Genomic DNA, 25190 nt, shown 5'->3' with positions numbered 1-25190 from the left:
TAAGCACATGAGTGCGTGAGCTGCACCATTTTCCACCAAGCTGCTCCTCCTGTGTGTTTATTTTGTGGATTTTCTTACCTCAAAGAAAGTGCTGAAGCCTGGCTTCTCTGTGTACCACCATCCCTGGGAACAGCAACACAGAGACAGCTCAACAGGGTGCACATCTTCTTGAGCATTGACCACAGAGATGAGCCCAGGACTGTGCAGCCCCAGCACGCCCATCCCATTCCCCTCCAATCCTCAGTGTGGGTGGCAGTGCCCTTTCAGCTCCAGGACCCAGAGGTGGCTGCCAGGGCAGGTTAATGCCTGAGGAGTTTCCTTCCCCACGAGCAGCCCATCCTGCCCACTCCCACATCCCAGCTGCCCTTTCCTGCAGCCTCAGCCAGCCCAGCCCAGCTAAACCCACACAGTCATGGTGACACTGATGGCATTTTGGCCATCCCAGCTCACATTTCACCAGGCACCTGATTTTAGCCCTTGGCTTCACACAGAGCAGTGGTGCAGGTCCTGTCTGCTGCCCAGGGGCTGCAGCTCTCAGAGCAAGGTGTGGGAGGTGGCCTGGGGTTCCTCAGATGAATGGATCTTCCTGGAGTCACTGGGAGTCACTTACCCAGGGATAATGGTCACAGAATCCCAGAAAAGCTCAGGCTGGAAGGGACCTCAAAGCTCATCTCCTTCCAACCCTGCTGCCACAGGCAGGGAACCTTCCACTGGACCAGGCTGCTCCAGTGCCCACCCAGCCTGGTGCTGAACGTTCTGTCCCACCTCAGCACAGCTCAGCAGTCGGATGTGCAGAGATCCAAGGATGAAAAACATTTCCCAAACACAGAGTAGCTCCTTCTTCAGCCACAAACACCACAGAACAGCATCCCCAAACCCAGGAGAAGAGGGCTGCAACCCCAGAAGTGCTCATCCCAGCACTCCCAGTGACACTCCACAGCTCCCAGTGCCCCCTGCCCACACACACCGTACCTGGCAATGCCCAAGCACTCCCCATCACAGGGTGGCTTTGGGCTCCACATGGAGAGGGAAGCAGGAGGCAAGCAGGCAGAGCTGGTTCCAAATGTTCCACTCTTTATTTGAAGTTTTACATGCCACCAGCGTACATGAAAGTTGCACATTCAGAACTGGACTCACCACGAGGACAAAGGGCCAGATGCAAACACAAGAGTCAAACGAGCGGATGGAGGAGCCCGAGCCCAGGAGCCTGCAGGGATCTGTGACCAGGCTGCCACCCTGGTGGCACTTGGGGTGTCAGAGATGAACCCCCAGCTTTAGGACCACCTCCCTTTGCCATCTCCAGAGTTGGGAGCTGGGTCTTCTCTCCTAGCGTGGCACCGTTCCCTTTCAAGGAGCTAAAGAAGAATTTTTGGTAATATCTCTACCAGAACTGAGGGTGTTTGGAGACCAACTGCCCATTTAATGCTTTCCTGAACTCCCCTTTCTATCAATGCCAGCAGTTTTTACAAGGAGAAACAATTTCCACCTGCTGTTTAGAGGGAGAGACGACAGAAATAGGGACTCTTACACTGACATTTTATTTTCAAAGAAAGTTTTGATAGAAAAACATTTTCCCCAGCAGCCTTGGGCAGGGAGTTGCAGCTTCCACTTCAAAGGACAAACTTCAAAAACAAATCCAGTGTCCTAATGGTTTTGTGCTACATTACTTAATTGTCATACAGCTAATTAGCAATGCCTGATTTCACATTCTCTGTACATAGATGAAGTTCACAAAAGAAGGGGCTACTTAAAAGAATAAATAAAACAAGGCACCAGGCAGCCAGGCTCCAACAACATTAACATAAAATGTTACACTTTACTATTTAAAAAACTGAAATAAAACCCCCATCATGATTAAACCTATATTGATCTGCCTTCCTTCAGATCTCAGAGCTTTGGATCTCTGCAAGGAAGGGGGGAGAACACAACATGGCAAGCGGGGGCTCAGCCTGTGCCTCTGTGTGTGTATTTCACCAGCGTGCAGCAGAGATCTTTAAAATTCTAATTATTTCCCTATCACCAAGTAAGATGGGGATCAATAGATGGTACAGACTGACCCCTTTCCTCCAGTGTCAGGGGGAAATTAAAAAAAAAAGAAAGGGGAGGGCGAGCTGAGAGCGTCAGAGGTCAATGCCACAAAACAATAGATATTGATGTCTCCATTCATTTCAAACAGCGGAAAGGTCAATGCCTCCCTTGCTTCATGTTTTATGGCTGAAATCCTGCTGCTAACAGCAACAATGTTAGTAGTCAGACCTCATCCATCCTTTTTTATTATTATGATTATTTCTAACCAGGTTAGCCATTTTGAAAATTTGACGAAAGCTGGGAGCAGCAGTGGGGGGCTGGGTAGGAGGAGAAGAGGGGAAGCTGCCCTGGAAATTAATGGAAGAGATGGTTTCCATTAGTTTTCAAGTCTCCCTGTCCCCCTACCTGTGCCCCAGTTTGTCCCTCACTGCCCCCTTAAAAATGAAAAGGGCCTGAGGCAACATCCCTTCACTATTAATCATTATTCCCTGTACAACATCCCAATTGGTTTCTATGGAAATGATTCTCCTGCTGGAGTACCCTGGCTGCCTGTGCATCTCAAAGAGGCAGGAGAGCTGCAGTGGAAGGAGACTGGGCTCTGCATCACCCAGCACAGCTCCTGCACTGCTCTCCCAGCTTTGGACACTCTGCTGGGACCAGCCAAGAGGGAACTGCATCCCCCTTAGACAGGTAAAACAATCCTTCTGCACTGGTTCACTCCACAGGGGAAAGTCCCAAAGTTCTACAGCCCCATCCTAAACCAGCACCTCACAGGGATGGCCCCACACACCTGCCCATTGTCCCACAGCTCTGAACATCCCTGTGAGGGGACAGGTCCTGCAGAGGAGGAGGCAGTGATGGGAATTCAACCCCAGTGAGGGGGGCTGTGGGTTTGCTGCTCTCAGTGCACACCAGCCCCAGGTCTGCCCTCTGCTACCCTGTGAGCAACACCTCACCTGGAGGGGAGGGTTCAGCACCTGAGGAGCCTCCTCCCCTTCCACAAGTGAGCAAACAGGCCAAGCTCAGGATGTGTCTCTGGCTTCCAGAGGGAGATCCATGACTCCATCCTGCCCTGCCTCCTCTCACTCCCATCTCCTTCTCCCTGACAGAGCAGTGACCACAGTCAGAGCTGTCCTGAAGGGAGACACTGCCACCACACAGCCCCTTCTCCTAACAGAGCAGTGCATACACTGCCATTTCCTAAAGAGACCATGAAATCAGCTTTGCAAACAGCTGAGGAAGCAATCCTTTAACCTACACTCCCAAAAAACCCACAGGAACGAAGATGACTTAACCCCTCTGAATTCCCCACACCAGGGTCACTCCAGACCCTCCCAGCCTGCAGGAACCAAATGCCACTTTGCCAAACAAGACTTTGGACATGAGCAGAGCAGCAATCTACATTGAGTTTTACACAAGAACAGACCTGTCCCAGAACATCCTTCTCCCACAGAACCATGGACATTTTGGGGGTGGTCAAAGCAAAGATTTCTGCTGCAGTTCCCAAAGACTGGAGGTCTGCTTTGGAAGGCAGCAAGGAAAAGCCACCAGGGACTGGGATCCTGCAGAGGCACTCCCTGTGAGAAGGGCACCTTCTGGAATTGAATTCATTTGTTTCACACTATGGACAGCAGCATCAGCAGGCTCAGAGATCACCTCCTTAAATGCTCCCAGATAGCAGGAGGGAGATTTCTGGAGAGACGGGGACAGAGAAAAGGAGGGGGGATTTCATATTAAATAAAATCCAGGAGCAGAACACCCCTCTCTCTGCTCCCCTCTCTTCCTCTACAGCTGCCTGCCTGAGTGCTGAGTGGGCTCTGAGTCCCATGCACTGCTCTGCTCAGAACATATGGAGCTGTGTTTAATAGCCCAGCTCTGCCAATTGGGTACTATTAGGGTGGGTTCTTTTCCCAGTGTAAATGTTGCAGAATATAAATTGTAATTAACACCGATGCCAAAATAGCACTTAGAGAAAATAAGCACATTATTAACATCTGGTGAATCCTGCCTGGAGTGCAAAAGCAGCGGAAATTCTCACTCACCATAAGAGGATTTGTAGTAGAGATATCAAGCACTGGCCCGGAGTTGGGGAGCTGGGGGTGGAAGGTGATTTCAGCTCTTTATTACTATTTGGGATGCTGCCTTTATCACCTGTGAGTGACCTTTCCCAGCCCTGCTTATAACTGGCAGCATCATCAGGACTTGTGACCCACTTGCACGACTACAGATGCCCAAACATCATACCCCTGGCAAGAGAACAGCAGCACATAAAACATCCCTGGCTGCTGCTCCCATCCAGCAGCACACCAGGCAGGTGGATATGGATGTGCCAAGCCAAGTGCACAGCATGTTCCACCAGGTGATTGCAAGCCCAAGAGCAAAGGTTTCACACCAGAATCAAGCAGCAGCTGGTTTCTGCACAGCACTGTCCCCCAGCCCAGGTTTTCCAGAGGAACAGGAAGAGGTGAGCTGGCAACACTGCCCAGCTCCTGCTGGTGCCACAGCTGTTTGTGCAGGGGAAATCCCCGCTGAGGGTGGGAATGGCCTCACTCAACCAAACATCAGGATTCCTTCACAGGACTGAACAGGTTCCCTAAGGCACCAGAGAGCTCCTGCCACACCCTCCACCTTCCCTCTGCCCCGAGGCCAGTGGCACAAGCAGGACAAGGCAAGTGCTTCCAACAAGGAGGAGAACGCAGCTTTGCAAACACCCTCTGCCCAGTCCTGCCAGTTATCCCAGGAGAAAAACACGGCCAAAAACCAGGCAGAGCTGAGGTGGCCTGAACTGGACAGAGCAGCAGCTCGTGCTCCTGCCAAAAAGCACATCTGATGTGCTGCAGAGAGGGAGAGAAGAGAGGGAGAAGAGGATTCAAATTGGAGTAATATGACAAGAGGTAGAAAGAACGACCTCGGGGGGAGAGTGGGAGGGAAAACTGGCAGGAGCAGGGCAGCAGCTCCTCACAGTCAGCTGCATGGAGCTGGCCTCACATTCCTGCTGCACTCCAGAGGCTGTGCTGGCTCCCTGTCCTCAGAGGGGAAGGATGAGAGCCTCGGGAAAGACAGCAAACCACCAGGGCTGGTCTCAGCAAGGCACAGACCTGTGCTAGCAGAGCCTGACACTCACCTGCTCTGTACTGTAACCTCTCTGAGCACAAGGGCTGTCAAAGCCTGGCTCAAGATTTACACCTGTGGGACACAATTCCAGGCAGGCTCACACGTGGCTGATTGGAAATCAAGGACAGAAAGTCCTCCAAGGCTGGGAGATGCATTTTGTTCTCAAATCTATCCCATCAGACCAGGCTTCCTCTGAACACTGAGGGCAGAAGAGCATTTGGGAGAGGGCATCTCGAGTAGGAAATGCTGACAAGGAGATGGGCACATCATCTTTGGACGACTCTGGGCCTCCCCAGAAGAGCAGAGCTCAAGACATTCGGGGTTTGGGTGAAGTTAGACAGCTCTGGTCAGCAGCTGCTTTGCAGAAGACAGACCTGGTATGCTACCAAGGAAAATTCTGCCACCCAGACTTGTAGCTCCAGGAATTTGTAACTTGGCTTTTGGTACAGCTGTCTGATGCTTTTAAAAGTGCTCAGTAAATAAGGCAATATGAAAGTGATCCAGACCACTACCGATGCCTGAGGAAGTTCTGTGCAGCAGAGAAGCTGACTGAAATCACACTGTGAAAATACTTCATAACATCTCTAAAATTAGCATGAGCTCAAGGCATGGGATATAAGGACAGAACTGGAACACTACATTCCCATCTACACTGCAAGACAGACTGCATATAAATCAGATCTGAGCCTCAACTTATTCACTGTAGGCACCATCTACCCTAGGACAAGGATTTCCAGAAGAGCTGAGAACTTCTTCCACCAGACCAATGGAAACAGCACCAGCAGGAACATACCATGGTCAAGGTGTTAATGACCTTAATTTGCTATTAAAAAATAGAGTCCTTGTGGTACTTCTCAGTCAAAAAAAAAAAAACCTTTAAATATCTGTGACTGCACGTGTGTGACTACAAATGCCTATTTGTAACATAGAAAAGATGTGATGCACTTCAATTGAGCAACACATTTTTGTGCCTCTGAGCTGGCCTAGGCTTTCTACTTTGCCAAAAACAGACTGAAGCAAAGAATGATTTCCACCAAAACCACAAAGCACACTGCCAACGTACACAGGGGCCCTTGGGACAGACACCAGGGGACACAGGGGAAAGAGCATTGTTAAGTCAGTTTCTCTTACCTTTAACTTCAGTAAAATAACAAAAACAATTCATATTAACCGCAAGGAAATACTCATCAGATTCCACAAGCCTTTGAGACAGGATTTTCAGATGCAAGCAATATCCAATAGATGTTTCCCCACTGTAAAGAACCAGCTTTTTTTTATTTTGCAATTGCACCTGGTTGAAGTGATTGTACAGCATCCAGTGAGGTGGCCAGGAGTCAAGGATGGGAAATCCAGGCCAACAAGAAGCTGCTCCATGGGTTCACACTGACTTGTCCTTTCCATGCTGTGGCAGTCACCACCACAAATTGGGAGGTTCCTCAGCCACTCTGCTTTTAAACAAGGTAATTTCATCCAAGTGCCTCATGGGGACATCTCTGATGACCTCTGTCAAGTCCTCGTGAAGCAGAGGGAAAATGACGACGTTTAATGCAGGGCGTTCTGCCTGGAAACTAAATCAGACACAGGTGATTAGCCAAGGAAAAATACCAGTTCTGCAGTGCAAGAGAAGGGGATGGCCTGGGCATCGATCATGCAGGATGGGGGCAAGGAAGGAGGAGGCAGGAGGGGCAGCTGGAGCTCCAGGTCTCCCACTCTTCCCTCTCTGTGTCAGCAGGGAGCTCAGGCTGGGTTTGCACCTCTTTGCAGTGAGTCTGCTAAGCTGCCACAAGCCCACATTGCACCTGAAATCGGGAGGGAGGAAGAGGTCTAAAAAAAATTAATAAAAAATAAATCAAGACGGGTAGGTATTCTTAGAGGATCAGAGATCCCAAGAGCTCTGCCCAAGCTGGGCAAGGTGCTCAGCGATAACAATTTAAACCACCTGCAAACCGGAGGCAAGTTGCAGAGCCATTAGGAAAATCAGGCCAGAGCAATGTCAGGCATTCCCTCGGGGCTGAGCCTGGGATTATCACTTCAGGCTGGGTTGTTCTGCATGCAGAGTCTACGCTCTGCAATTAGAGCATAGGCAAGTTTAGAAAGCTCAGATGTGCAGATAAGCATTTAAGTGTGCTCACACTCACACACTGCAGCCTTCTTCCCAATCCAGGCTGCAGAGCAAAGGAAGAGATTTGCACAAGTTAAAGCCATTAAACAATGCAGAAAGAACCGTACAGAAAAAGCCCAAGCACCCACCAGCACATACTTTACACGACAGCAACCTGTGAGGAAGAGAAATGGTGTTAGCAGTGCAGTGTAACAAGAGTTCAGTCTTTTAAAGCTGGGGGGGTAAAACTGTAGCATAATTACCCTTAAGAGTTACACCTTAAAATGGAAAAGATCAGTGACTCTTAGTGCTGTGCCACCAAGGTGTTTCCTCTGAAGGGTGTGACAAGGACCAGTTCATTATCACTCACAAGGAGGCAGAGTCACGCTGGCAGCACCAGTCCCTGGAGGCTGAACCAAGCTGTGCTGGGCCCAAAGAGAAGCTCTCTGCTCGACAAACTTAGACAGGTGTGTGCCTGGAAGATTCACAGCTCATCTCTAGCTCTGAAATGGCCAGATTTCTGTCAGTGAGGAAAGGCTGGAGATCCAGCTGCTGGAAACAGACATGAAAATCCCAGGTAGCAACGCAGCCAGCTGAAGAAAGCAACACGAGAGACTGGCATTTCCTGGGAGACTGAAAGGACATTCCCATCCACAAACGATTTGGAGTAGAGCTGCCAAAAACACAGCAGAGAAACTTCCATTCCCAGGCTAGCTGCTCAGCCTTGGTGGGTTGAATTAATTTGCCTGAACCTAAGTAGCTGCAGGAATAAGAATTTCCAGCAACAGAACTACCTGGGGCAATTTTCTATCTCTCTGCATCACAGACCTGCCCTTCATGCCTCATGCCTAAGGGCTGGCAGAAAAGGACACGGCTCCCTGAGTAGATCTGGGGACTTGTGTCAGAGCTGTGCAGCTTCTTACTTCCACAGCACTGCCCTCAAGAAATCAACCAGCAAATAACTGCTGATCTGGGAGGCAGCTGGTAAAGTCTGCAGTGAAATCACATAAAATACAGCCAAATGTCTCTTTGATAGTCCCTGCTCTGCCTCAGCTCTTCGTGTTCCTTATCCAACACCACAGTCCTGCAGAGAAAATCATGTTAATGGACCAAGTTTACTGAAGTCCAGCAAAGGAAGAAACTGCCATCTCCCCAAGGGAAAGAAACTGCTTCCTTCTTTGTATATAGACTCCCAAATTGGACCTGAGTGCTGCCTTCTCACCACGTACAAAACTGTAGTTTATAAGCAGCCTTTACACGTAGCTATAAAAACAAGAACCCAGACAAGTTTACATGACGAACTGCCACCGAGACAAGTGAAAAACCCCGACGCAGTTAAGTGTCCCTCCTAAAGAGGCTGGGTTTACACCAGGGGTTTGAACTTGATTTTAAAATAAGAGAAAAAAAAAAGAAAGCTTTGTGATTTTCTCCCCCCCCAACAGGAAACTGTATGTTACTGCAAACCTTGTAAATTCCATACCCCAGCAAGTTGACGCCGGAGAATTCTTTCCATGTACAATTTGTGTGATTTAAGGAAAAAAAAAAATCAAATGCACATGGTTCACTATTATTCTCAGTTAAATGTGCGTGCAAAGCCTCTCCTTTAACTGCCTGTTAAAAAACACCCTGATTTTAACGAGCAGCTGTCATAATGTTAAACTGGGATTAGCAGTTCCCAAAAGCAGCCTCCCTCCGCAATCTCTGCTCCTTTAGTCCTCCCCCGGAAGGCAATTCCTTTCTTCATCCACCTGTCCAGGTGGGCTAGATTAAGTGAGAGGCACTTAGAGCACTACTCCGAAAGGCCCCAGGCATGGGGAGGAGATAACAAGAAGGGGAAGAGAGTGAGTTAATGAGTTGCAGAACAGCTCCTGTAATCTTCTTGAGGGTTCTTTCCTCATTCCACACCTGGATGGACTTCAAACTCCATCCACCTCTGCAAACGCAGGGCTTGTAAAATTAAAACCCGAAGGATAGAGAAGGATGTTGACCCAGGGAGACAAAAGAGCTGCAGTTTCAGACATGAAGCCCTGTTTGGTTTTTTTTTGGTTTGGGTTTTGGTTGTTGTTTTTTTTTTTTAAGGGAAAAAAGCCAAGGATATGCTTGCCTGCTCTCTCCTACAAAACCTCCAGACTAAACTCATCATGATTAATTAAATGAAAGCAAGTTTTCTAGGCAACTGACTAGCAGCCCCTTCAAAACAGATCCTTTAATCAGAAACAACCACCGGGATAACAAAGAAAACACCTCCCTCCCCTTCCCCCCTTCATGTATATTTTCCAGCATAACCTCTGGTCCAGCAGAATCAACACCCAACCAACCACCACCCAGGGTGGTTTCTGAAGTGTCCTCATGTGGATGTGGACACAGAGCAGACCTGGCCTCAGCAGCTGGCTGGAATCATCCACAGAGCTGGGAAACAAATGATGAAGCACACCCTGTGTCACAAATTCCTCCTGGCATCAGCGTGTCTCTGCTCTTAGCTCTTGAACTGGTTGTATGTGGACGAAAGGGTTAATGATGCTTTGCTATTTGTCTCCAGAATTCTCCCAGAACAGGTGTGGACTGGACTCAGTAAGGTTATTTTCAAGTGAACAGCTTGGTAAATAGCCTAACACTACACTCTCAATTACTTCCAACCACTGTGGCAGGATCCAATATGTAGGTCAGGGACAAAGTCAAAAAGAAAGAGAAAAAGTCTAAAGCAAGGCTGCACTTTGATCAGATTTCCTCGATTTTAGCAAGACAAAAGAGACCCTCCCTGGAATGCAGTTATCTCCTGGCAAACATTGACGTGCCTCTCCAGAGAGGACAGCGAGTCCCCAGGAGATTCCAACTGCTGACAGATCCAAAGGGGAGCCCAAAGCCACGGGGAATCTCCCCAGCCAGCCTGGAAAGATGGATTACACCCACCCCACTGCAACCCTCTGCACCACACACCCTGGAAGGTGACAGCTCTCTGCATTAGGGGCTGCTCAAACCTCCTTTACTTACAAGGAAAGGATAAGGCAGTATTTGGGGCTGAAGAATGTTCTTCCCCTTGAGATTTCCACAGAAACCCAAGGAAAGTCCCAAGCCAAATGAGACATTTCAGCACATCCCACTTCCCAGAGGCTGGCAAGCAGGGCAAGCAAGGAGGGATAATTAAACACTGCCAACAAAAGCAGCACACAGCAGATGAAGTGAGGAAATGCAGAGTATCAGGAATGGATCAAGGGCAGATCTCTGACCTCCACAAACCAAGCTGAGCTTATCGAAAAAGAAGCTCTAGAGAAGGAGAGGAAGGAAATGAGGAGAAGTTTGATTTGGGGGAACAGAGCAGATGTGGACTCTGGTTGGCACAACTCTCACAAATGCAAACCAGTCTCTGCTGCAGCCACACACCTTCTCCTCTCTCTGTTCTGACCTTCCCCACAGGCTGGTGAGCTGTTTTTGGAGAGCCACAAGTTTCTCAAGAGCAGAACTTTCAGACCAACTCACTTTCTGCCCTGTATGCAGCTTTCTCACCGCCATGCACAAAGCCCTGTTAATCCTCTGCCAGGCACAGCCTGTTTTTACTGGAAGACTTGCTCACACCTCGGAAGTTCAAATGTGGCATCTCTCTTGAAAGCTTCAGCCAGCATACCTGAGCCAGCCTGGAAACTCCCTTCCTGCAGCATGGCACGGTGGAATAGAGGAAGTGCCAGGGCAAGCTGGAGCAGCTGGCAGCAGCATGACCCAACACACACACACTCACACTTTTCCCCTCTTCCCAGGGAAGGCCAGGCAAACACTTCAGATTTGTTCCACTGCCCGTGCCCTGACCTCAGTACCAGGGAGCTGCAAATCTCTCCCTGCTTACAGTGATTGCCAAAGAAGCTTCTGCAGGAGCATCTTCCAAAGAAGATTTGGCCTCACCAAAGAAACTAGGTGGGATTCTCCCAGGCCCCTTCTCCTGGGAGCAGGGAGAACCTTTGCCTCCCACTCATCCCCCAGAAGCCTCTCAGGGGGTCCAAACCCTCCCCACACTGACTCTGACACTAGAGAATGGATCTGTTTTATTCTCCCTTCCAGCCCTGCCAGAGTGCCAGTGCTAAGCAGACTTTATTTCCAAACCTCAGAAATGGACTTGAAAAGTTCCCAAGGAGAGATGTTCAGATTCCTCTGGTTGCTCTTAACTCCACACAATGAGATATTTTTGCTATAAAGCGTTTTCCTTTAGGAGTATCTTCCATCCCTTCATGTCTATGTAGACAAACCAACATTCTCCCACAGCTGCTGATTTTTCCACTCTTAAGTCCCATCACTGCAGTCTCCAACCTGAGACCAAGGGGTGTAGATGGGACTCTGGAAATCACTCACACACATCACTGCCAACTCCCCCATTATCCTCAATGCAGCTTCTTCATTTGCCACTGTGCTGAGCCACAGGGAAGGAGCAATAACACATCAGACTCATCCCGAGCCGAGGCAAATTACATCTCTCTGCTGTGGTTTCCCTGTAAGGCATGAATGGCACTCTGCTACTTCTCCTGTGAGCTGAGGTTTGTATCAAACATGCCTGCAGACCGATGTTCCTATGTTATTTTGCCAGCTGAACTCTGCATCACTCAAATGTGACCGGACAATTAGAGGGGGAGGGAATAAGAACCCAAAGAGCGATGCCAGAGCGCCCAGGACACGTCCTAGGGGAGTGCTCTGCCAGAGCAAGCTGAAAGTTATTTCCTAATCTCTTCCACAAATTAAAAAGCTACTGCAATAACTGCTCAATTAGATTTATTTTACTATGGAAATGCTTTAAAGCTGCAGTTAATGCTTCCGTTCAGCCTTTTTACACCCTCATGAAGAGAAAGCACGACAGTGCTATTCCAATATTATTTCTCAGCCAAGAGAGAGAGAGGACAATCCTTGAAAGTTATTTCATGCACAAACCAATCTGCCCGCTGAGGAAGGTTTCAGAACTGAATTCCTTTCAAAACACATGAGCTGGCAGTTAGAACGAGGCATTTGAGTCAGCCACAGGAATGCATTTAAAGAAGGGGGTTTGTGAGTACCCCCAAAAGAAGATAAATTAATATGGCAAACTGGGGATGGTCCCACAAGCCCTGCTGGCTTGTAAAGTATTTAAACCCACCCATAAACAACATCCCTGGTAGAAGCAAAGGTGTCTGGGCCACACCTCATGCATTCAACCTTCGCCAAGCCCGCCAAGGAATCCTTGGGCAACGCAATCTGACAAGGATGCAGTTTGTTATTCAGCCTGTGACAGAATGATTCAGGGGTTTCCAAGAGCAGGAAATGAAACAGACAATGAAAGCTTGAGCAGGATGCTAATGATTCACTACACCAGCCTGGTGATACATTAAGTCCTCTGCAATCCCACTTGTGCAGGGCTGGAGCCCTCGGCAGGCTGGGGCTGGCGGGGTGGGACCAGCAGCTCTGGGACCAGGAGAGCCAGCAGCAGACAGGGACTTCTTCAAGGTCAGAAGGAAGAGAAGGTGCTGAAGGGATGCAAAACCAGCCTGAAAATCTTGAACAAGCCCTAGGTGCTCACAGCAGCTTTTTGCAGTGGCAGTAGGACTGCAGCAGTCGGGTGGGCAGCACAGAATCGGCTGAATTCAAAGATGATCTTGCAATCACCTACTGCCCCTAGAGCCCCCTCCAACCCCTCTAAGAGTAAAAGGGATCCCCAAAAGGGATTTTATGAGCCTGAGACCACAATGAGAATCCAGGCGAGCAGAATGCTGCAGGGATACCCAGGGCAAGGGGGAATACTTAGCCCTGAGGTGAGCAAAACCTCATCTGTGATAACTCAGCCCTGTGCTAAATGCCAGGAGAGGGACTGGCTCGCTCAGCACTTTGCAATACTCCATTTCAGCCCTGTGCTCCCACCTGGAAGCCCTGCTTCTGCAACTCAATCCCAGGAGGCTGCTTCATCCCTTCAGCAAGCTCACAGCCACACAGGCCCACTGGAATCAGCAGTTTAAGAAAAAGGGAAGATCCAGCCAAGAGTTTCACGTTAAAAAAGGACAGTAACAAGCACGGGGAAATTTAGGTAATGCTACAGAAGACTGAACAAGAAGATCTAATTTAGGCTGAAAGCTCTTCCTAGAAAGTGGCAGCAATCTTATCATGAAAGTCACTTCAAACCAAGCACTTCATACCTGACACAGGCACAAGGCTGGGTAAGTTTGTGTTTCTCTTCCTCTGAGTTTGGATCCCCAGAACAGTGAAATTGTCCTAAATGAGAAAAATTCTCTGCACTTTCCAGCACTGGTTAAGCCAAGAGAGACCTGAGTCACAGAATCATAGAATTGTTTAGGGTGGAAAAGCCCCCTAAGACCAAGCCCAAGCATTCCCCCAGCACTACCATGGTCACCACTGAACCCATCCCCAGGTGCCACATCCTCATGGCTTTTAAATCCCTCCAGGGATGGAGACTGCACCACTGCCTTGGGCAGCTTTTGCCAGTGCTTGAGAATCCTTATGGTGAAGAAATTGTTCCTAGTATCCAACCTAAACCTTCCCTGGCACACCTTGAGGCCATTTCCTCTTGTCCTGTCCCTCATTCCTGACAGCAGAGCCTGACATTCCCCTGGCTGCACCTCCTGCCAGGGAGTTATGGAAAGACAGAAAAAACCAAAAAATACAGTGTGTTTTGGGGTGCCCAGCCAGCATCCCAAAACACACTCCAGCTGCACCACAGTTTTCCCCTTGGATTCATTTCTATAAATCACAGCTCATCTCTACACCTTGACACTTTCCCCCTTCTTTATGAAGAATCCCTAATGATGCTCTGTTCTCAGAGATTTTTTGTTTTGCTTTGAGGTTTTTTAAAATTTGTTTGTTTGTTTTTATTTTATTGTAGCTTTCTTGATCTTTTTTCAAGGTGTTTTTCCAAGGACTTTTCACTGGCTTGTATTGTCTGGTGTTGTAGAGTCCTTGAAATCACTACAATGATAGGAGCTATCTAAACACTTCAGCTAAAACCGACAAAATTCTAAAGGTACACAGTGGAAAATAAAAACCTGTCCTTGAAGCCAAGGGGATATTTGCTGAAGCATTTCCCATCCCCTCTTCCAGACTGTTTTCTGATGGCAAGGAAAGCACCAGAAAAGCAACTTCTCCTGCACATTTGTGAAGTGCCTGCTAAGCCCATGTAGCTGTGCAAGCCTGCAGTCATCCAAATTCCTTGCCCGCAGGATTTTTGGGGCAGAGACATACCGGCATATAAATACGATTATTTAGCATGCAGCCCGTTGGTAAATGGTGGGACCTTCCATGGGTCATAGCTCCATCTACTGACTCTTCCACAAAATAACACTGTGGAAAAGATCGGGAAAGCTCCTGGAAGGCTCAATCCCTTGGACCTGCCTTTGGACTCAAGGGTCTGTGCAGGAATTTAGAAACAATCCCAGCACGGCAGCGCAGCCCAAAATGGCAAAGCAAATTTACCTTTTCTGCAAAGAAGCCTTGGCACAGCAGCAAGTCTGGGGTCACACCTGAACCTCCAACCACAGGGCCTGAAATTGTGGTATTTTAGTGTTTGTGGAATTAGTGCTGCAGTGGTTTGAACAGAAGAGTTATTTAAACAGGGATAACACGTGCTTGGAGCTGAGCACTCCAGCAAAGTTTGGGTCCAAGCATAAAATGGAAAACATTGTGTTCATTGGATCTGCTGCTGTCTGAAGTGTGGCAGCAGCTGAGCACCATGTGATGGGGGGAAAAAAAACGTCAATTTACACAGAAACTGAGACTAGACCAACGTCACCTGTGAAACCTGAGGAAGATCAGGGAAGTGGATCTGGATCACTCGAGCCACATCTCCCACTGTAACCACTACGCCCTTCTTATGTGCAGAGCATCTCCCTGAACCATAAAGGAGCTCCCCCCTCCCATCCACACTGAAGGAAAAAGAATAAAGAAAAACACTGCAATGATTTATCTGCCCAGAGGGAAACAATCTTTACAGTCTTCTCTACAGCTCAGAGGAGACCTTGCCCTTGCAAGCCTCCTGCTTGCTGATGAGGCTCCAGATGAGCCCTGCTCTGCTTATTGTGTTTCATTGCAAAAGAGCCAGAACTGAATCAGAGGCTTTTAATGACTCAAATACACGAATTAGTTTGTCCCAAATAGCAGCAAACTTCAAGCAGAAGCTGCTCACCAGAAAGCTGGACACCACAGGGTCTGGTTCAAAGCTGTCACAAGACTAAGAGACATGAGAACAACCTCTCTTTTCAGGCCAGTGGAACAGAAATACATAACACTAACCTCCTTTTACAGTAAAAAGGGACAGTTTGAGAAGCAGCTCAGGCTTTAAGCCACTGCTGTGATGCAGCAGATTTAATTCCCAAGCTCCCATCACCACACCCTGTATATTCACCATCTTCCAGTACAATTCCACAGCTGAAACCAGTCTGTTCTCCCTAGATAGGTTGTGTTACTTAAACCCTCCTGTGCACCCACACTTGAAAAAGGACTGCCCTGCACTATATTGCATTTTCAAGCCCTCTCAGCTCTACCTCCTGCAGCAAACTCCTGATACCTGGCCAGCCTTGGGCCCTTCCCATTCCCACTCACATTTCTTCTCTGTTTTAGAGGCATTGGGAGAATGTGAACCACTTCAGCTCCATTTTGCTGTTCAAAACTATCTCTCAGCCTAAACAACACCATCACCACAGCCCTAAAACAGGAACTCTGACCCTCAGTAGGACCTGAAGAACATGGACCAATTGCCCCAGCTCAAGAAAGGGAGCAAAGAAAGGCTCCAGGTCCCTCGTCTCACCTCCTCCTTCCCACCCACTCCCCATTTTCACACACAGCATCCACACACATTCCAAACAAATGGGAAAAAAAAAAAGCATAAATCCCCTTGTTTTATTCTGGCACAAGGATAGATAACTTCCAACTTGCTGCCTGGTGTAAAACTTGGATTAAAGAGACACCAGCTGCACACTCTTAGAGGAAGCCATGCTGTGTGAATTGGAGCTGTACCCACAGGTTTAAGCTCACACACAGATTTTACTGCACATCTCTCTGCCTTGGAGTAGCAGACAAAATGCAGCCAAGAGCAAGTCAATTCCTGACCCCATCCCAAGGCACATTTGTGCGAGGATGAGAATGGAACTGCTGGAGAAGCTACGTGGTTAAAGACTCGCTGATGGCTCATGGAAGACTCCAGGCTTTGCTTACACATCATTTTCTGTATTTTGTTTCTTCCATTTGATTACTAGAGACAGTTGCATGAGAACAGGATCTTTGTTGCTTAGGAGAGCATCTGCTCCCACTGCTTATCCTCCTCCCGAAGTCATAATCTTACATGACATCAAAATCGTTTCCAGAGCCACCAATTACAATGTCACAGAGGATTATGACTTCAGGTGTAGAATTTGCAGAAGGAGCAGATGCTCTCTTCAGCAAAAAAAACCCCAAAACCCAGCCTTCAAAAAACCCTGTTTTCATACAAGTGTCTCTATTAATAAAATACAAAAGAAGAAAATAAGTTTGACAGCCAGAACTGTAGCTAAATATAAAAATAGTTTTTAACATTTCCACCAGGCATCAGCTGCTCTTTAGAAAGTTCTCAGGGTTTAGATTATAAAAAGGCAAAGAATGTAGTGAGAATCAGTCCATGACAGAGAAAAAGAGGGAGAAAAGACTGGAGAATGGTCTATTTCTACCCAGTAAGTGGACATTAAAATTTTGGACAGCGCTGTAGCAGCACCTCAGAAGGGAGGGAAAATAAAAAATGGGAACTGCAGATTTCTGGTTCTTTCCAAGGATCCCCAAAGCACAACTGAAACCAACCCAGCAATGTTTTTACAGATATGAAGCCCTGTGTAAAACAACCTCAAAGAATCCTTGTCGCATCACGAGGAATTTACTCGGATGTTTCCAACAATCCCCATCCCAGAAGGACACAGAGGCTTTCAGAGGCAGCAACAATCTCAGGAGCAGTTTGGTAGGGAGCTAATATAGTCACAGCCTGCCCTGGATTTGATCCACGGAAACAAGCCAAGTGTAATAAGTTAGTTTGAAGCTGGAGGAAGGCTGGCGGGGAGGAGCACCCTTTAGGATGCACTAATAACGCCGTGTGATTTGAAATTTTTATTAGAGCTTAACAGCGCACAGCAACAGTAGGTGACAAAGAAAACAGGCTGAAGGTGGGGAAATAGCCTCATAGGAAAAAAAAAAAAGATAATAATGGAAAGTCTGCTGCATGGGAAATATTTTGTAAGATGACTGCCATTATTAGAAGATTTCCAAATGCCAAGCGTAATTAAAAGCTCGCTTTTCAAATGCAGTTCACGGCTCACACACAAACGTTTCCCACCACGTGAGCCTCAGAACGCTGCAAGGGGCCAAGCAAAATGCATTTAAGAACTGCCAAACGTGCAAAGGCAGTTTGTACCGATTCTCCCCCCCTCAAGCGCCCTCCGAAGAAAAAACCCTTCACAACAACCCTTTAAAGGCTTTGAATTGCGCTGCCAGGGGATTATCAGTAAGTGACATTTACAAGTGATTAGAGGACAGAGAATTATCTTAGTCACTTGTGGGAAAGGAGGAAAGCTTCAAGGTCAAATCTCTCAGTACTTAAATGTCGGCAGATGTTTTGTTTACACAAAAAGTGTCATTTGATTTATGATGGAGCTCTGCATCCAGAACTTCAACTCGGCCAGCAGAACTGCAGAGAACATGGGTGGGAATGGAATCAAGAATTCATATAATACCTTCAAATATTTCACTGATTCACTCTTATTAAAGTAAGAGGCTGGTTTAAGTGCCAAACAGTTACACATTACCTATTAGCTCCTTGGAACAAGAGCTCCAAGCCATATAAACCTTGGCAAGCCAGGCAACGGAGATAAATCTCCAACAGCTCCAGGAATCCCACATCCACCCTTTTCCGCACTCACCTCCGGACAATGGACTGCTGGAGATTTTTGCAAACGGTAAGAGACTCTCCCATAAACATGTGGCACATGATGACCTCAAGGCAGCTGGCCATGAATGACATCACTGCGTCAGACTGCAGAGTCCCGCTCCGGGAGACGATGCAAAGGCGCTGGAGAGAGGAGCAGTGACTCAGTGCCTGGAAGAACTGGGCGCCCGCACAGAAGTAGGGCTGTTCCAGCCTGCAGGAATAAACAAAAACAACTCAATGGGCAATTCATGCCCGGGATGCTCTCAGACAAGAGGGAAAGACACAGCACATTCATGGGGGGACTGGCAAATGGAGCGAGGAGTGCCTCCAGCCCTGAAGGACAAGGGCACAAATAGGCAGGAAAGCCCTAAATGCAGAATTCTGGCGCCCACAGGGAGTGACCTTGGAGTAACCCTGGTTTTGCAAGTTTCCCACAAAGTATGGTGGGTAAGACAAGCAGCAGATCCATTCTGGACTTAAAAGCACAGCCTGGCTTCTGTACCTGACATCCACCAAGCAGGTGGTGTGGATTTAGGGACCTTCTGCTCCAGGGTACAAACACTGCCCAAACTGGTCATATCTTCAGTTTCCTGCCATGAAAAATACACAGTGCACACAGGCAGACGCAGAACTGGGGCCAACACAGCGACCACAACCCGCCCTGGCAAAGGATCAGAGCTACTGCTCTCCCACAGGAAGAACAACCATCATCAACCCAACCTTTACCTTAAACACCTGGCTCAGGGAAGACAGACAGGATCCTCTATCACAGTGATGCAGGAGGACAATAAAATGACAGTGATCACACCTGGCCAACGTGGGGTCTGTGTTCTACCCAGCAGAATAAACGGGTGACTCCCTCACAGAAGCCAGCCTGAACCTGCCTGAGGCCTGTGCCACCAGGAGAGTTCACCTGCTCAGTGCAGATTTACTACCAGGCTTCAGAGCACTTGGGAATCTCAGTCATTGGGTCAGGAAAGCCAAGAGCTCCAGAAAGGTTAATCCATGAGGTGATAACAAGCTGTCAGCCCAGCCTGATCTGGGTAATCTCTGCATAGGCTTTGTAGTATGCAGGGGTATCTCGGCAACCTAATCTTGTTAATTGATAAATCCTGTTTCAGTCTCAGCTTACAACTGCTGTCAGGTGGCACTGCCTGAAGAGATCCTAAGAACATATCTACACTTTAGGCAATAAGTTAAAATTCATATTATGAGAACAGGAAGCCTCTTCAATTTTTCACCATCATTACTGGGGCACTGTAAATGTAGGACAAAAAGCACGGAATCTCCAGGATCCAGGTTTCCAGGTGAATCTCCGGGATGCAGCAGCCACACCTGCAATGCCGCCCTGCCCTCGCTAGATGGCAATGTTGCTTTGGAACAGCCCCTTAAACGTGTTCCTGAGCCTGGAAAACTGGGAAGGGAAAACAGGGTGGAAACAGCAGGGAATCAGGCAAATCAAAAGGAAACTACGTTATCAGGAGGAAGTGCTAATTTCTAAAACCATCTTAAGCCAATATAAAACCTTAGACTGTACTCAGGGAAGAAGAGTGACAGCTTCCACCCAAATCAGTCCAAGGAGAGCCCCGTTCCAGCCTTCACTCCAGGCTCTGTGCTGCCTCCCATCTCTGTCACTCTTGGCCTCCATTTCAAAGCCTCAGGAAGCTACAGGGCCCAGGATGAGCAAAGCAGCACTGCACACCCCAACCTCCTTCCCCAGCCCTCAGTTCCTCCATGGCTATTTACTCTCCTCAAGGTTAAGGACTCATTCACATAAGCCAAGACCTTGAGCAACTGAATTCCCAACAGCTGCCACCCCTGGGATGAGACCAGCACACTCCTCCCCCATTATAAATGGGAAGTGGTGGAAAATGAAAACCCTCCTGAGGTGTTTCAGCCCCCTTGGCTCCCCTCACTGTTGCAGTGGATCGGGGACAGGCACACAAGCACCAGTCTCAGGTGATGAGCAGTAATTTCAGCCACAGTAACTGCGACCTTGTCTCAACTGCACAGCACTTTGGAGCTTGGTGAACAAAGGGGGACAAGGGGACTGACAGGTTCTGCAGTTTCACTGAAAGAGGCTGATTTTGGAAAAAAAAGAAAAAAAAAGAAAAGAAAAAACCCGTCTCCCTAAAGCCATGATGTTTGTGTTCATATGGACTACTGCAAGGAAACCATCAGTTTCCTTTCACAAGCACATTTTGGCTACCATGAAGCTCCTTTGTGCACTCTTTAGGATCAGACCCTTGGTAGGATCCTTTAAATCGTATCAGGAGAGGAACACCAACAGGACAAACTCTAAATCTGGAATGTTTTCAGTACATTATAAAGAAAACAAATTAAAAAATAAAGAGGCAAGATTTTCATACAAACCCAAGGCAGACAAATATCTCATTGGGCAACCCAAAGAAAACTCTACATTATCTAGACAGTGTAGGAGTCTCTTCCTTCCTGGAAATTTAAGATGTGTGCATGTATACAAAGCCAAAAAATCAGCAAAGACACGTAGTATTTAACCAGCCCTGACAAGTTGTTAGCTCCCAAATAAGCAGCATACACTTTTCCTTATCTAAAAGGAAGGCAGTCACAGCACTTTTTGCTCCTAAAACACCGGTTAAAGGGCATATCCTGAGCCCTCAAGGACAACATGCAATGCCTTCCCATTCTCCACAAGTCAGGAAGGAAAATACTCAGTTTTCAAGGCATTGCATCTACTGTGGACCGGAACGCTTTTAACAGTAGCCACAATAAACCACACATCACATTTCTGGAGATCCACAAACAAAATGGGGGACGTTCAAGGGCAGCCCCTCACCTGAGATCTCTCAAACATTTGCAGTGTTTCAGCATGTCCATGAGAGCAGACATATAGACCACCTTGCCCATCATGCCCAGGTTGGCCAAGGAAAGAGTCCGCAGGTGCTGGCACTGCAGCCCGATGTTGACGAGCCCAGAGCCCGTGAGAATATTTGGCAGCTGTGCTAAGGTGAGGCTCTGCAGGTAAGTCAATTGGCTAATGGCAGCCACCTCTGAATCCCCCACGCTCTGTGCCCGGACGCAGGGAGGCAACGAGTTCCGAATTGCTGGCTCGTTGCGGGGCATGGCAGAGGAGAAACTGGACCCAATTATCTCCAATGTTTCCAAAAGTCTGAGGCTTCCCATTAGAGCCCAAAACACTGAGGACTCAATCTTCTGATTTGTCTGTACCCCAATCCGAACTTTCCTTCCAAATGTTTGGGGCACCAAATTAGGTGTGCTGGGAGGCTTCTCCACACTTGCACCAACATCTGTGATGGAGCAAACTGGTAGTGCTAATGAGAGCAGGTGCTTTAGCCTGGACAGGAGCTGGCACAGGTGGTTCCCTATGCTTTCAGAGCTGTGATGGTGAGCTGCAGAGAGGTTCAGGTGTCTCAGGTTGCAGCAAGACACTACCAGACTTTCCAAAATGCTGCTGTCGATGTCATCTTCTGCTTTCCGAAACAAGGACTCCGGGGCCAGGCAGTGAACGCAGCCACTGAGGTTCAAACTGGTCAGGCTTTTAAGATCCTTCCCACCATTAATGACCCTCTGGATCAGGTGCCCACCAGATAAGGTGCATCGGCTAAAGCTGAAGTAGAAAGGGTTGTTGAACTTCAAGTGTTGCAGGAGCCCAGAGCCGTTAATCCAGGCTTTGGGCAGTTGTAAAGCATCCAGACGTACATTTCGGGCCATGGAGTCCAGGAGGTTTTTGGTGGCTCCCGTCTCTGCAAAGCTGCCGGGGGCAGAGATGAGGAAGGCGTGGAGGTTCTCAGGTGTCCGATCACTCAGCACTGCCAAGTACAGCCTCACCACCTCCTGATTGACATAGCCAGGAGCCAGCCTGGCGTAGAAGATGCGGAGGTTCTGGTAATGGGGCACGTTGCTCTCGCCCACCATCAGCTGCCCAGAGAGCATAAACCCCTCCCGCGAGCGGTCGAGGATCTCAAAGTAGAGCAGCAGTTTCTCAAGGCTGGTGCAGCATGGCACGACACCATAGGAGGGTGTGTAGAGGGTTTGCTTCAGCTCCGAGACGCGGCTGAGGGTGGCTTTGCACTCGCTGCTCAGCTGGCTGGCATCAAAGCCGGGGTTCACGTCGATGGCCAGGGAGCGCAGGTGCTGCAGCGAGGAGAGCATCTTGGAGAGCCGCAGCGAGGTGACGTGGCACCCCGACAGGTTCAGCTTCACCAGGTTCTTGCACCGTGTTACGTGGTCGATGGTGGAGCTGGGCAGCCAGTAGCACCCGGCCATGTTCAGCTGGTAGATCTCCTTCCCAATGTCCCTCATCAGCTGCTTCACCTTGTCTTTGTTCACCTGCACCCAAACAAAAGCACGTTCAGTGAGAGATATGGCAGTGGTGGGCACTGACTCAGCTTCCCAGCTGGAGGTGGGGATAAGAGGGATAAGAGTGGCTGGTACTTGGATTATGTGGCTCATCATTTGGGGATGGCAGCACAGCCTAAGAATCACCACACTGCTGGCAGCTCAGTCTGCCATGCTTTGGACTCTTGGGATTACACTTCCTTTTGCTTCGGCAGTTCTGCATTACAGACTGCTCAGCAGCTGAGGGTGGAAGGGAAAACCACCTCAGTTTTCCACCAGCAAAGCTATTTCAGCAGAACTGGCTATGTGCAGAAACTCAAATTGAAAGAGGAATTCTTCTTCATTCAGCTTCCTCTTTTGGAAGAGAGCATAAGGGACTTTCCCCTGCCTGCACTGGCTGATACAGTTCTCATTGAATATATCACCCCTCCTTCCCAAACTTTATTTTTGTTATAACATGCACACAATTTCTGGCTTTGCTGACTGCATGCCTGACAGCAACATGCACAAGATTTTTTTGCACAACAACACGGAAAACATATTTTGGGAAAACCGTAACTTCAAGGTCATGTTTACTTTCATTTTAGCTTCCAGAAATATGGAGAAGTTAAGTTTTCACTGACAGTATTTTATATAACTCAGGAAGCACAGAGCTGTTCTAACAAAGCATACTGGAAAATGAATGCTTTTATAAAACAGCTTATTGTGTATTTGATTTCACAGTTCAGGAGCAGTCTATTTATGCATACACATTGGAAAGTTCTACTTCTTGGCATTGTTTTCCAGAAATCAGATTTTTCTGGACAGCTAACAGAAGAAGCAAGCTACTCTCCCCACCTTATAATCCTTCTGAAGCAGGACTGTATGTGTTAGACTCTTGTCAAGGCAAAGTGTTGCAAGTTTCCTGCAGGTTCTCCTGACATTGAGGACCAAGTCTGTGCAAGGGACATAGCTGAGGATGTGCAGAAGGATCTCATCTGAGAATTCCATCAAGTTGACTCCATTGCTTTCCTCTTCACTCTCCTCACTTACGACATCCTGGTGGAAAAGAAAAAGAGGAAAAAGAAAAGAATATGGAGGTAGTGCAAAACTTCTCATGAAATCACGGTACTTTCACTTGGTCTTTCACCACTGGCAAACATTTCCATTCATTCTACTTACTTTGCAACTGGAAAAGCGACTGTCCATGATCTTTTCCTAAATATACCACAGCGACGTCTTTCTACATCCTTCCTCCAAGCGCCACCCGTTTCAATAACCTTTAGAGTTACATAACCATGCATATATACATATAGATACGGCTATATTTATCTGTTTACACATACAGACACACACCAACACTGCAGCCCAACATCACCGCCAGCTCTTGTGCAACACTCTCACACCTTAACGGCGAACCCAGAGCCCAAACCGGCACTAACGCCAGGGCAGCTCCCTGCCGAGGGCAGCGGGGCTGCTCCGCCTCACAACCCCGTGAGCCCCCCGCGCACACCCGGCGAGGGCGATCCCGGCGCCCTCCGTGCCCCCGAGCCCGGCTCCCGCCCGGAGGGCTCCGGACTCCCGCAGCCCCGCCGCAGCCGCCGTTACCGGCGCCCCGAGGGGCCGCTGCGGAGGGGAAGCGCGGGGCGAGCTGAGCCCCACAAGCCCCGACTCACCTCTCCGCAGCGCGACATGGCGGCGGCCGCACGGTCCTGCCGCAGCCGCCGCCGCCTGGCCGGGCCCCGCTCGCAGCGGCCGCGTCCCGGGCTCGCTCCCGCCGGCCCGGCCGCCTCACGGCGCTTCCGGCGCGGCCATGACCCGGTTCCGCGGCAGCGCCCGCCCCGCGCCGCCATCTTGAGCGCGGCGCGGCCGCGGCGCGGCGCCATCTTGAGGGCGGCGGCGCCGCCATGGTGGGAGTGGCGGGGCTGTGGAGTCGGAGAACACCGGGATCGGTCACGGTGGAAAACGGCTCCGAGCTCATCGAGTCTAATCTGTCACCGAACACCACCGTGTCAACCAGAGCAGAGCACTGAATGCCATGTCCAGGCTTTCCTTATACACCTCCAGGGATGGTGACTCCACCACCCACCCGGGCACCCCCTTGCAGTATGTGACAAACCTTCCTGTGAATAAATGCTTCCTGATGTCCAACCTGACCCTCCTCTGGTACAGTTTAACACCATTTCCTCCCATCCTGCCCATTGCTCCCTGGGAGCAGAGCCTGACCCCCATCTCACTACGACCTCCTGTCAGGAACTGTGCAGAGCCAGAAGGTCCCCCCTGATCCTCCTTTCCTCCAGGCTGAGCTCCCTCAGCTTCCTCAGCTGCTCCTGGTGCTCCAGACCCTTCCTCAGCCCCATTCCCTTCTCTGGACACAGTTCAGTGCCTCCATGGCCTTCTGGGATTCAGGCGCCTGGAACTGGACAGAGCACTCGAGGTGTGACCTCTCCAGTTGTGAGTACAGGGGCAGAATCACTGCTGTGGGACACACTGTAGGATACTAGAATGTTTTGGGTTGGAACTTAAAAGATCGTCCTGTTCCACCCCCCTGCCATGGGCAGGGACACCTTCCACTATCCCAGGTTTCTCCAAGCCCTGTCCAGCCTGGCCTTGGACACTTCCAGGGTTTGGGGCAGCCACAGCTGCTCTGGGCACCCTGTGCCAGGGCCTCACCACCCTCACAGGGAAGAATTTCATCCCAATATCACCATCCTTCCCTTCACTGATGTG

The 25190-nt window shown here is 49.0% G+C and overlaps 1 protein-coding gene across 1 annotated transcript; it reads right to left on the bottom strand.

Moving 5' to 3' along the window:
* Positions 1-1062: 1062 nt before the first annotated feature.
* On the bottom strand, positions 1063-24236 carry FBXL18 (F-box and leucine rich repeat protein 18). Its single transcript, XM_030958369.1, has 5 exons — positions 24137-24236; positions 23319-23519; positions 20959-22472; positions 18136-18354; positions 1063-6710 (listed from the first exon to the last, which is right to left on the bottom strand). The coding sequence occupies exons 1-5, from the start codon at positions 24152-24154 to the stop codon at positions 6554-6556; spliced, it is 2109 nt and encodes a 702-aa protein (XP_030814229.1). The 5' UTR covers positions 24155-24236; the 3' UTR covers positions 1063-6553.
* Positions 24237-25190: the final 954 nt, after the last annotated feature.

The sequence above is a fragment of the Camarhynchus parvulus genome, chromosome 14 (assembly GCF_901933205.1).
Source record: "Camarhynchus parvulus chromosome 14, STF_HiC, whole genome shotgun sequence".
Classification (NCBI taxonomy): Eukaryota; Metazoa; Chordata; class Aves; order Passeriformes; family Thraupidae; genus Camarhynchus; species Camarhynchus parvulus.
Note: the sequence above shows the minus strand (reverse complement) of the source record. Positions and strands in the feature narration are given on the sequence as shown.